The 13,703-nt window shown below is 45.5% G+C and overlaps 1 protein-coding gene across 1 annotated transcript in view; it reads left to right on the top strand.

Annotated features, from left to right (window-relative positions):
• svep1 (sushi, von Willebrand factor type A, EGF and pentraxin domain containing 1) overlaps positions 1-13,703 on the top strand; it is a 206,251-nt gene that overhangs the window by 92,330 nt on the left and 100,218 nt on the right. The window contains exons 25-28 of the mRNA XM_078215305.1: positions 426-583; positions 3,259-3,460; positions 8,153-8,328; positions 12,437-12,561. Coding sequence (XP_078071431.1) covers positions 426-583; positions 3,259-3,460; positions 8,153-8,328; positions 12,437-12,561 — 661 coding nt within the window. The remainder of the gene's footprint in view (positions 1-425; positions 584-3,258; positions 3,461-8,152; positions 8,329-12,436; positions 12,562-13,703) is intronic.

The following is a 13,703-nucleotide window of genomic DNA, read 5'->3' as shown; positions in this document are numbered from 1 at the left end:
GGAGGTTTTCCCAGTGAAACATAAAGGACGGAATTTTACCGCCACGGGCGGGCAAGGCTCGCAGAACGGAATTCTCCGTTGGCCTCGGGCGGGATTTTACGGACCTCACCCGAGCGAGGTGGTAAAATCCCAGCCAAACTGTTTATTGTTAACTCGTAACTATTTATATATCCAAGGTACTACCATACACGGGTGCTGTCTCCATGCTGCCACCTTCCACACTCAATTGCTCAGACAGTCTATTACCATGTGACTCTCTGCATCATACCATGAGTGGTATATTTTGCCAGTCCCACATTAACCCTTACCCTGCCCAACACCCTCATCCTCCGGGCATGAATGTAAGCTTAGCTGCTGTTTTAAATCATTGATTTACAAGCAACAGAATGATAATGAGTGCCTAATGATTGCTTTTCCCTCTGTAGCTGTCAGTGTCGTCCAGGCTACATGGGTTTGATCTGTGAAATCGATGTGAATGAGTGTGAGTCCAATCCCTGCCTGAACCACGGGGAATGTGTGGATGATCTAGCCTCGTACATCTGCGACTGCCCACCCGGCTTCAACGGGACGCGATGTGAAACAGGTAAACGTCTCATGACGCTGAGTTTCTGCTGGAATATGTCTCCTTTTCTGAAGAAGGGTGTTCTTGCTCTCGAGGGAGTGCAGCGAAGGTTTACCAGGCTGATTCCGGGGATGGTGGGACTGATGTATGAGGAGAGATTGACTAGGTTAGGATTGTTTTCGCTGGAGTTCAGACAAATGAGGGGGGATCTCATAGAGACTTATAAAATTCTAACAGGACTAGACAGGGTAGATGCAGGGCGGATGTTCCCAATGGTGGGGGTATCCAGAACCAGGAATCGCAGTCTGAGGATTCGGGATAGACCATTTAGAATGAAGGTGAGGAGACATTTCTTCGCCCAAGGAGTGGTGAGCCTGTGGAATTCATTACCACAGGAAGTAGTTGATGCCAAAACATTGAAAGTATTCAAGAGGCAGCTGGATATAGCACTTGGGGTGAATGGGGTCAAAGGTTATGGGGAGAAAGCAGGATTAGGCTATTGAGTTGGATGATCAGCCATGATCGTGATGAATGGCGGAGCAGGCTCGAAAGGCCAAATGGCCTCTTCCTGCTCCTATCTTCTATGTTTCTATGTAGAATCAGGGCAAAGCTCAGCTAAACCTGTCACTGCGGATGAGTTGAAAGGAGTGGGAGAGCTGTCTTTCAACCAATGCTTGCAGGAAATGAATGCAGTCTAAAGCTTACTGGGGAATAATATTGAGGTTGAATGATGGAGTTATACAGGAAAGGTCAGCTCGAACACACAGTAAACTCCCCCAAGTCTGTGCCACAACCCCCTTACACACCACCCTCAGTTTTTAGTTCCATTAGCTTCTTGTCTCCTAGTTTGTACCCAACAGGTCTTTTGAAACTGAGATAAATCTTCCATTTCTACAGATGGGTAGGATTGCCGTCTGTTCAAAGAGCATTTTTTAAATGTATTCGTTTGTGGGATGTGGGCATTGCTGGCTAAGCCACCCTAGATGCCCTTGAGAAGGTGGTGCCGCCTTGAACCGTTGCAGTCCATGTGACCCACCCAATGCTGGGGAGGGAATTCCAGGATTTTTGACCAAGTGACAGTGAGTAAGAGAATAGGCAGTTAGTATGAAGAGTGAGAGGCAACATGATAGAAACATATAAGATCCTGAAGGGTTCTTCACAGGGTGGATGTGGAGGAAATGTTTCCTCTTTTGGGAGAATCTAATATTCCGGATCACTGTTTAAAAAGAAGGATGGACATTTTGGACAGAGATCAGGAGAATTTTTTTTTTCTCCTTCTTTGGAACTCTTTTCCTCAAAAGGTGGTGGTAACAGAGTCTTTGAATATGTTTAAGGAAGAGGTAGATAGTTTCTTGTCAAGTCAGAGGGTGAAAGGTTATCGGGGATAAGTGGGAATATGGAGTTGAGGTTACAATCAGATTGGTCATGATCTCTTTGAATGATGGGACTAGGCTCGAGGGGCTGAGTGGCCTACTCCTGCTCCTAATTTGTAAGTTTGTATGTTCATATGTGACATATGTCTAAGTCAGGATGGAATGTGACTTTCAGAGGAACTTGCAGCTAGCCATGTTTCCATACATCTGCCACCCTTGTCCCTCTAGGTGGTATAGGTTACAGATTTGGAAGGTGCTGTTAAGGGAGCCTTGGTGAGTTACTGCAGTGCAGCTTGTAAATAGTCAAGCTGCCACTGTGTATTGTTGGTGGAGGGAATGAAAGTTTAAGGTGGTGGATGGGTGCATTGGCTTGTCCTGGATGATGCCGAGTCTCTTGAGTGTTGTTTGAGTTGCACCCACCCAGGCAAGTGGGGAGTAATTCATCACACTCATGCGCTGTGCCTTGTAGATAGTGGTCATGAAGTGGAGATGCCGGCGTTGGACTGGGGTGGGCACAGTAAGAAGTCTCACAACACCAGGTTAAAATCCAACAGGTTTATTTGGAATCATGAGCTTTCGGAGCGTTCTGATGAAGGAGCAGTGCTCCAAAAGCTGGACTTTAACCTGGTGTTGTGAGACTTCTTATTGTAGATCGTGGACAGACTTCGAGGAGTTGGAGGTCGGTGGCTCGCCACAGAATTCCCAGCTTCTGACATGTTCTTGTAACCACGGTATTTCTAAAGCTGGTCCAGTTAAGTTCCTGGTCAGTGATGACTCCCAGGATGTTGGCCGATTTGATGATGATAAGGCTGTTGAATGTCAAGAGAGGTAACACTAAAAGCCCTATCTTAGAGCCACTTATTTTTATTGAATTCAGATTGGATTGAGCGAATGTGGCTTTACACTTGGAAAGGGTGGCATGGTGGTTAGCACTGCTGCCTCACAGTGCCAGGGATCCGGGTTCGATTCCCGGCTTGGGTCACTGTCTGTGTAAAGCCTGCACATTCTCCCTGTGCCTGCGTGGGTTTCCTCCGGGTGCTCCAGTTTCCTCCCACACTCCAAAGATGTGCAGGTTAGGTTGATTGACCATGCTAAATTGCCACTTAGTATCAGGGGGACTAGCAGGGTAAATACGTGGGGCTATGGGAATAGTGGCTGGGTGGGATTGTGGTCGGTGCAGACTCGATGGTCCGAATGGCCTCCTTCTGCACTGTAGGGATTCTATGATATCGCCCAAATAGCGGTCTTGTTTTCTCATTGCACATTGCCAGGTGGAACTGTCTGTTTCTAATTTAATCTAATTTAATTTAATTTTCTTTTTAGAGTTATCCTCCAAATTTAACCTGGATTTTGATGTATCGGGAATCTATGGCTATGTTTTATTGGATAACGTGTTACCAACGCTCAGTGCGCTGACCTGTGCTTTCTGGATGAAATCTTCTGATACATCAAACTACGGGACTCCAGTTTCTTATGCCCTGGACAATGGTTGTGACAACGCATTCCTCCTAACAGATTACAATGGGTAAATTCTACCACATTAACAAGAATAGTTGCAGTTCTCTTCATCTTTCATCCATTAACAAACAGATCCTTCGTGTTCCAGATGTAATCTAAACCTTTGCCCAATATTCCAAGCAGCAAGTTTGTTTCCACTAACAAACTGAGTTTCCTTTGTACTCATGTTTGCAAAGACAAAGGTGGAAATCGTAGCGGACAAGGCACGGACCATGCAAAGGTCCATTGACTTCGGGCAGGATTTTCTGATCATAGGGCCAGTGCGGCTGGAATATCCCACCCAAAGTGTATCTAAACAAGTGAGCAATGAATTAGCAAATACACTTAATTTATGATATTGGTCATTGGAGTCACTTAACATATCCACCAACTGCTTCTTACTTGGTATCTGTATGGTACAATGCAGAAGGAGGCCATTTGGCCCATTGTGTCTGCACCAGCTCTCCAAATGAACATTATGGGCAGGAATTTACAGCCTGTCTCGTCCCGAAACAGTAGAATCCCACCCGAGGTCAACGGACTTTTCCAAGCTCCGCCCCTTGCCCGTTCCGATTCCCGTGGCGGGCGGGCCAGTAAAATTCCAGAGTATGACTTGGTGAAGTGGCTGGTCTGGGATGTGAACCCATGACCTTTTGCGTACTCATTCAATTAAAGTCCTGAAATGAGAATCAAATCCCTAGACCAATGAGCCGTATTCCTTAGAGTGGAAAGTATCGTTCTATTAAATCGTTGCACACTGGCTAAAACTATGAGCTGGATTTATTCACGAGTTCATGATTATGCAGAAACAGTAAGTTACTGCAAGTGCAATGAAAAAGCAAAAAAAGACTTTCCTTCTTATAGCACTTTTCATCACCAGCAGGCACCTAAAAGCACCTTACAACCAATGAAGTCCTTTTCAAGTGTTGTTATTGTTGTAATACTAGAAATGCTGCAGCCAATTTTGCGCACAGCAAGCTCCCATAACAGTAATGTGATAATAAGCAGATGGTCTGTTTTTGCGATGATGATTGAGGGATAAATATTGGCCAGGACACTGAGGAGACCTCCCCTGTTCTTCTTCAGAATAGTGTCATGGAATCTTTTACATCCAATTGCCAGGGCAGATGGGGCATCAGTGCAACGTCTGATCCAAAGGACGACACCTTTAACAGTGCAGCACACCCTCAGTTCTGGAGTGTTGACCTTGAGTTTGGCCTCAATGCCGAGGGCAAGATTTGAGGGCAGAACCTTGCGACTCAGAATAAAATGTAGAATGCAGTTCACAATTAAGGAATTACTTTTCTTACAGTTTGCTAAATGAAATTCCCAATCCATCATTGTTCAATTTTTCTAAATTATGTTTCATATGACTTTAGAGAGGAAATGTAATGCAAAAATCTCGCGTTTTGTTGTGGAGTTATTCTTAATTAATGATGCCAATGTTCATAAAAGTCCATTTAATGATCAGTTTCTCATTCAGCTGCAGAAATAATTGAACGCTGTAGTATTAACATATTGGACAAGTTAAAAGTTGATTTATTGGTGCCACAAGTAGGCTTACATTAACACTGCAATGAAGTTACTGTGAAAATTCCCGAGTCGCCACACTCCGGTGCCTGTTCGGGTACACCGAGGGAGAATTTAGCATGGCCAATCCACCTAACCAGCACGTCATTCGGACTGCGGGAGGAAACCGGAGCACCCGGAGGAAACCCACACAGACATGGGGAAAACGTGCAAACTCCACACAGACAGTGACCCATGCCAGGACTGTTTCTCTTGATGTACAGTTGTTTAGCCTGTTCACATAGCTCCCAGATATCCTGTGGAGGCTACTGGGCTGGTTGACTCCAATTTGCAGCAAGTTTCATTGCAAAATCCCATTGAAGGTCCATAAATCCATGGGAAATTGCAAATGTACTGTACAGCTGACTCTGTACATTCATTGCTGAGGCTAAAATCTGATCCAAAGAAGACATAAAGGAACAAAGACCTAGTAGTTCAAATATATCATTTTCAGGAAGTATGAATACCAGTAGATTAAACCACAATAAATTCTATATCAAGTTTGAAAAGGTTAATTTTTTTTTATTAGTGTTAAGAGTAGGCTTACATTAACACTGCAATGAAGTTACTGTGAAAATCCCCTAGTCGCCAGACTCCGGCGCCTGCTTGGGTACACTGAGGGAGAATTTAGCATGGCCAATCCACCTAACCAGCACGTTTTTCAGACTGTGGGAAACCGCAGCACCCGGAGGAAACCCACGCAGACATGGGCAGAATGTGCAGACTCCTCACAGACAGTGACCCAAGCCAGGATTCGGACGCAGGTCCCTGGCGCTGTGAGGCAGGCATGCTAACCACTGTGCCACCGTGCCGTCCATGAATAACAATACTGTCTACAAATGAGAACAATTAGAGGTCAAATCACCAACTCTGGGATTAGAAAACATTTGTGAATTATTGGTGACACACGCTACAAAAATGTGAAACCTGAACGAGATAGTAATCGGAAATTAATTAATTTAGCAAAAGCCAATGAACTGAGAGTACTGATTGGCTGAGGGTAGATGAGTTCATTTTTAAAATTCATTTGTGGGATATGATCGTCGCTGGCTGGGCCAGCTTTTATTGATCATCTCTACTTGCCCTTGAACTGAGTGGCCTGCTGGGCCATTTCAGAGGGCAGTTGAGAGTCAACCACATTGCTGTGGCTCTGGAGTCACATGTAGGCCAGACCAGGTAAGGTTGGCAGATTTCCTTCCCTGAAGGACATTAGTGACCCAGATGAGTTTTTCTGTCAATCGACAATGGTTTCACGGTCATCAGCAGATTCTTAATTCCAGATATGTTTTATTGAATTAAATTCCACCATCTGCCTTGGCAGGATCCGAAGCTGGGTCCCCAGAACATTAGCTGAGTTTCTGGATTAATAGTCTAGCGGTAATACCACTGGGCCATCGACCATCGATATATAAAGGCTGTCTTCGGGGTGTGGGTGGGGGGGGGGGGGGGGGTGAGGGGGCAGAGTAAACGGAGACAGAGCAATCGAGCTGACAACACGAGCACGTGGTTACCAGTTCACCAACAGATTGACTTATCTTTTGTATTTACCTCAGGCGGAAGGTCTTGTGGGTGAAGGCAGCCGGAATATCCTGCCCAAAGTGTATCTAAACTAGTGAGCAATGGATTAGGAAATACGCTTAATTTATGATATTGGTCAGTGGAGTCACTTAACATATCCACCAACTGCTTCTTGCTCAGTATCTGTATGTAACAGTGCAGAAGGAGGCCATTTGGCCCATTGTGTCTGCACCAGCTCTCCAAATGAACATTTTGGGCAGGGTTTTACAGCCTGGCTCATCCTGAAACCGTAGAATCCCACCCGAGGTCAAAGGACATTTTATCTTGTTAATGTGTGTAACTAGTCCTAATTAATCAGTAGTAATGCTGATTGCTTCCATATTATACAATCACAAAATCTTAGCGTACAGAAGGAGGCCATTCAGCCCATCGGCCTGTACCAGCTCTTTGAAGGAGCTTTGCAATAGGTCTGACTCTTCCCTGCTCTTTCCCCATAGTCCTGCAATTCTTTCTCTGAGTGTGTATCCCATTTTCTTCTGGAAGTTACTAATATCTCTGATGCTAAATCGGGACAATGCATTGCGCGAAATAATTTCTCTTCATCTCCCACCTCTCTCTTTGACCAAAGACTTAAAATCTGTGTCCTCTGAGTTACTAATCCTTCCACCAGTGGAAAAAGTTTCTCCATATTTGCTCCATCAAAACGCTTTGTAGTGTTAAACACCTCTATTAACTCTCTCCCTAACCTCCGCTCTGCTAAGGAGAACCACCCTAAAAAACTGTACTTGTCTTGTCAAACTGATTTGCAGAACCGATTCAGTGTATTTCTGGAAAGCATTGTACTTTGATTTGATTTTTTATTGTCACATGTATTGGTCTACAGTGAAAAGTATTGTTTCTTGCACACTATACAGACAAAGCATACCATTCATAGAGTATATAGGGAACAAGGAAAGGAGAGGGTATAGAATGTAGTGTTACAGTCATAGCTAGGGTGTAGAGAAAGATCAACTTTATGCCAGGTAGGTCCATTCAAAAGTCTGATGGCAGCAGGGAAGAAGCTGTTCTTGTGTCGATTGGTACGTGTTCTCAGCCTTTCATGTCTTTTTCCTGATGGAAAAAGATGGAAGAGAGTGTTTCCGGGGTGTCTGGGGTCCTTGATTATGCTGGCTGCTTTTCCCAGGCAGCGGGAAGTGTAGACAGAGTCAATGGAAGGGAGGCTGGTTTGAGTGATGGGCTGGGCTTCGTTCATGACCCTTCGTCATTTCTTGCAGTCTTGGTCAGAGCAGGAGCCTTACCAAGCTGTGATACATCCAGAGAGGATGCTTTCCATGGTGCATCTGTAAAGGTTGGTGAGAATCGTAGTGGACATGTCAAATTTCCTTAGCTTCCTGAGAAAGCAGAGGCGTTGGTGGGCTTTCTTCACTGTAGCGTCAGCGTGGAGGGACCAGGACAGGTTGTTGGTGATCTGGACACCTAGAAACTTGAAGCTCTCCAACCATTTCCACTTCATCCCTGTAGATGTAGACATTATTAAGCTGATATTCTGTATATCTCAGTGATGCCAAGTATGTGAGCAATTCTTCGACCTCACTGTGTAAAGCTGATGATTCTTGTCATTCCTTCCAATCAGTTGGGTGTTATACGTCAACGGCAAGGAGAAAATTACTGATTGTCCATTAGTGAACGATGGGAGGTGGCACCACATCGCTGTCACCTGGAACAGCACGGACGGAGCATGGAAAGTTTATATCGACGGGAAAGTTTCCGATGGGGGCAAGGGGCTTTCAACTGGAGCCAGTATACCTGGTAATGTGTTTAGAGCACTCCGACATGGACGTTTGATTAAAAAATGGTCACAAGACATTACAGAAATGCCTTACCCACTCATGTCCAATTTGCAGATTTTGTAGGAAGTAAATTGCTTTCAGGAAAACATCCAACTATATTTGCAAACTGTAATGTTTTACATTCTGACAACCAGGCGGGTTTCTGTTGGAATCGTTGTGCTCAAAGATTACAGCTTTAAATTGCAAATTTTGCCTTGCTGTAATTTCTGATGTCCTTGGGTTTATTAGTATGGGATAATGTAAATAATGTGTTGAATAGAGTCAAAGACTTGGTGAGGAAGTTGGGAGGGGTGGAGGGTGCAGTATAATGGGTGAATGTTAACTATGCACATAGATAGTCTAAGTCATCAGTGGTGTAACATGACAACAGAACAAACTGAGGGATGGTTCTATGTGAATTCTCATGCTAAGCCTTTTCCCCTCTACGTACTTAAAAGAGTGCTCAATAATGATCTTAGGTAGACTATCATAGAATCCCTACAGTGCAGAAGGAGGCCATTCGGACCATTGGGCCTGCACCGACAGCAATCCCACCCAGGGCCCGATCCCTGTAACTGCACAAATTCACTCTACTAATCCCCCTGACACTAAGGGTCAATTTATCATGGCCAATCCACCTAACCTGCACATCTTTGGAGTGTGGGAGGAAACCGGAACACCCGGAGGAAACCCATGCAGACACGGGGAAAAGGTGCACAGTCACCCAAGCCAGGAATCGAACCCGGGTCCCTGGCGCTGTGAGGCAGCAGTGCTAACCACTGAGGCACCGTGTGCAATGGACAATTTCAAAGTTTGCGGATGTCACAAAACTTGGAAGTATTGTAAACTGCCTGGAGGACAGTGTAGACCTTAAAAAGGACATGGACAAGTGGGCAGATACATGGCAAGAGAGGTTCAATGGGGAGAGGTGTGAGGTGATGCATTTTGGTGGGAAGAACATGGCCGGACAATATGAAATGAGGAGAAAAATTCTTATGGGATGCAGGAGCAGAGGGTGTTGATGTGCAAAGATCATTGAAGGCAGCAGGACAGGTGGAGAGAGCAGTTAATGAAGCATACAATATCCTGGGCTTTGTTAATAGGGGTATCGAGTACAAGAACAAGGAGGTTATTGTGAACTCATACAAGACACTAGTTAGACCTCAGCTGGATTATTGTGCACAATTCTGTGGGCCACATTATAGAACAGATAGGAACGCATCGGAGAGAGTGCAGAAGAGCTTTACAAGAATGGAGAGATGGCAGATGGAGTTTAATCCGGACAAATGTGAGGTAATGCATTTTGGAAGGTCTAATACAGATAGGAAATATACAGTAAATGGCAGAACCCTTAAGAGTATTGATAGGCAAAGGGATCTGGATGAACAGGTACACAGGTCACAGAAAGTGGTAATGCAGGTGGAGAAGGTAGTCAAGAAGGCATATGGCATGCTTGCCTTCATCGGCCGGGGTATTGAGTTTAAAAATTGGCAAGTCATGTTGCAGCTTTATAGAACCTTAGTTAGGCCGCACTTGGAATATAGCGTTCAATTCTGTTCGCCACACTACCAGAAGGATGTGGAGGCTTTGGAGAGGGTATAGAATAGATTTACCAGGATGTTGCCTGGTATGGAGGGCATTAGCTATGAGGAGAGGTTGGAGAAACTTGGTTTGTTCTCACTGGAGCGACGGAGGTTGAGGGGAGACGTGATAGAAGCCTACAAGATTATGAGAGGCATGGACAGAGTGGATAGTCAGAAGCTTTTTCCCAGGCTGGAAGAGTCAATTACTAGGAGGCATAAGTTTAAGGTGCGAGGGGCAAGATTTAAAGGAGATGTACGAGGCAGATTTTTTACACAGAGAGTAGTGGGTGCCTGGAACCTGTTGCCGGGGGAGGTAGTGGAAGCGGATACGGTAGTGACTTTTAAGGGGCGTCTTGACAAGTACATGAGTAGGATGGGAATAGAGGGATATGGTCCCCGGAAGAGTAGGGGATTTTAGTTAAGTCGGGCAGCATGGTCAGTGCAGGCTTAGAGGGTCGAATGGCCTGTTCCTGTGCTGTAATTTTCTTTGTTCTTTGTTCCAGGGATAAGAAACTTCAGTTCTGAGGATAAATTGGAGAGGTTGGGATTGTTCTCCTTGGAGAGGAGATGGCTAAGAGGAGATTTGATAGAGATATTCAAAATCATGCAGGGCTGGACAGAGTAGATAGGGAGAAATTGTTCCCACTTGTGAAAGGATCGAGAACGAGGGGACAACAGATTTAAAGCGATTTGCAAAAGAAGCAAATGCAATGTGAGAAAAATATTTTTTTCACGGTGAGTGGTTGGGGTCTGGAATACACAGCCTGGCAGTGCAGCGGAGGCAGGTTCAATCGAAGCTTTCCAGAGGGCATGAAGTAATTTTTTGAACAAAAACAATGTATGGGGAAAATCTATAGTGCTCATTCGGTGAGCCGGTGCAGACATGAGGGGCCGAATGGCCTCCTTCTGCGCCATAACAATTCTGTGTTAAAAGGTAAAGTTTACCGGCCTTTCCTCCAGCAGTCTCTATCAATTCTGACCAAAGCCAGTTTAACCTAAGACCCACAGCGACGATAACAGAATTACAATGTTGTTTTATTAGTCTAGGGGAGATTGACTGTTGAAATAATTAATTTGAAAGATAAAAATCAGAGACATCACCATTCTGTCACCACGTCTGGCTCAAGCCAGACAAGTCTTCATTTTAAATACATCGAGAAAATGCTGGAAAAACTCAGCAGGTCTGGCAGCATCTGTGACGAGAGAAACAGAGTTAACGCTTTGAGACCAATTTGAAGGAAAGGAAGAGTCATACAATCATAGAATCATAGAATCCCTACAGTGCAGAATGAGGCCATTCAGCCTATCGAGTCTGCACCGACCACAATCCCACCCAGGCCCTATTCCCGTAACCCCATGCATTTACCCTAGCTAATCCCCCTGACACTAGGGGCAATTTAGCATGGCCAATCAACCTAACCCGCACATCTTTGGACTGTGGGAGGAAACCGGAGCACCCGGAGGAAACCCACGCAGACATGGGGAGAACGTGCAGACTCCGCACAGACAGTGACTCAAAACTGGAATTGAACGCGGGTCCCTGGCGCTGTGAGGCAGCAGTGCTAACCACTGTGCCACCGTGCCACCCTCACGTTTGAAAAACACTCCCTCTTCCATCAGACCACATGCTAAGATTGAGGTTGCCAACTCTGGTTGAATCAATTCCTGGAGATTGCATCACATGACTCCCTGTCGCTGATTGATCCCCCCCGACCCCCCCCCCCCCCCCCCCCCCCGACCCCCCACTCCTCTATTGGTCATCAGGCTTGTCTATCATCAGCGGAACGGAACTTCTGTTACCCAAAATAAAAAACATAGGGGCATTAAAAATAGTGTTGTGAGTTTTTCTATTTTCTTCAAAAACTTAGAGAAAGGATATTATTAAAATAGAAAGAGTGCAGAAAAGATTTACTAGGATGCTACTGGGACTTGATGGTTTGAGTTATACGAAGAGGCTGGATAGACTGGGACTTTTTTCTCTGGAGCAGAGGAGGCTTAGGAGTGATCTTATAGAGGTCTATAAAATAATGAGGGGCATAGGTCAGCTAGATATCTTTTCCCAAAGGTAGGGGAGTCTAAAACTAGAGGGCATAGGTTTAAGGTGAGAAGGGAGAGATACAAAAGGGTCCAGAGAGGCAATTTTTTCACACAGAGGGTGATGAGTGTCTGGAACAAGCTGCCAGAGGTGGTAATAGAGGCAGGTACAATTTTGTCTTTTAAAAAGCATTTAGACAGTTACACGGGTAAGATGGGTATAGAGAGATATGGGCCAAACGCAGGCAATTGGGACTGGCTTAGGGATTAAAAAAAGGGCGGCATGGACAAGTTGGGCCGATGGGTCTATTTCCATGCTGTAAACCTCTATGACTCCAACTTTGTTTATTCTAAAAATAATGGATATGTATACTTGGGGCAGGCTGAAAACTCTGGGAAAATGTCGGACTAGAGTTGGCAACCCTTGGCTGATATCCAAGTGCCTGATGTGTTGTCTTTGCATCTTTTGAGGTGGTGGAGTATTGGTACTGGGACAGGAGCAGGATCAGAAAGGAGAAGGTTTTAACCCAGCCGAGTCTTTTGTGGGTTCATTGAGCCAGTTGAACATATGGGATTACGTCCTCACACCGGCACAGGTAAGCACCACCAAATGTGCACAGCGTCTCTCCCCGAACATTACCTCAATCACCACCACATCTATTCGAAAGACTTGCATTTATATAGCACCTTTGGGATGCCCCCAACTTGCTTTCCAGTCAATGAAATACTTTTGAAATGTCATCTGTTGTCACAGAGAAAACGTGGCAGCCAATTTGTACACAGCAAGCTCCCAATGCGATCATGACCAGATACTCTGCCTTAGTGATGTTGAGCTGAGGGGTAAGGTGTTAAGCAGGGCACGGGGGACAACTCTATAAACTAGATAAATGCAGGAGGGAGAAAGGAGTGGAAGGATACGCTGATGGAGTGAGATAGAGAGTTGTGAGGAAGCTCATGTGGAGCATAAACATCAGCATGGATCAGTGGGCTGAATGGCCTGTTTCTGTGTGTTATATTCTATGTGATAATGGTGGCCCCTGATACAGATATTGGGTATAGCAGGTTCGAAGACAATCTGGCATAGGCCACATGTAGATCATAGAATCCCTATAGTGCAGAAAGAGGCCATTCGGCCCATTGAGCCTGCACCAACAACTATCCCACCCAGGCTCTATCCCCGTAACCCCATGTATTTATCCTGCTAATCCACATGTCAACAAGGGGCAATTTAGCATGGCCAATCCACCTAGCCAGCACATCTTTGGAGCGTTTGAGGAAACTGGAGCACCCGGAGGAAACCCACGCAGACACGGGGAGAACATGCAAACTCCACACAGATGGTAACCCGAGGCCAGAATTGAACCCGGGTCCCTGGCGCTGTGAGGCAGCAGTGCTAACCACTGTGCCACCGCGCCGCCCAGAATAGATATTGGGGAATTCTCCCCTCCTGCTCACCACGGGAATCGTAGTGGGCGGGGAGCGGACCACGCAAACGTCCATTGACCTCAGGTTTTGGGGTGAGCGCGGACGGAGAATTCCCCCCCATTATCTTTATTGTACCTTGAATATATAAAAAAGCAAACATGACTCTCGGCATGGCGTCCATTTCAAATACAAATAGAATATTCTCTGTATCGTACCAAACTGCCCATTCAGGACATGTTTAGCACAAGAGAGTTGTGGGATTCTCCCTCTGTCAGCCTCGGGTAAACAAGGCAAGGTTTGATAATCCGTTGTG

The sequence above is a fragment of the Mustelus asterias genome, chromosome 6 (assembly GCF_964213995.1).
Source record: "Mustelus asterias chromosome 6, sMusAst1.hap1.1, whole genome shotgun sequence".
NCBI lineage: Eukaryota > Metazoa > Chordata > Chondrichthyes > Carcharhiniformes > Triakidae > Mustelus > Mustelus asterias.
Note: the sequence above shows the minus strand (reverse complement) of the source record. Positions and strands in the feature narration are given on the sequence as shown.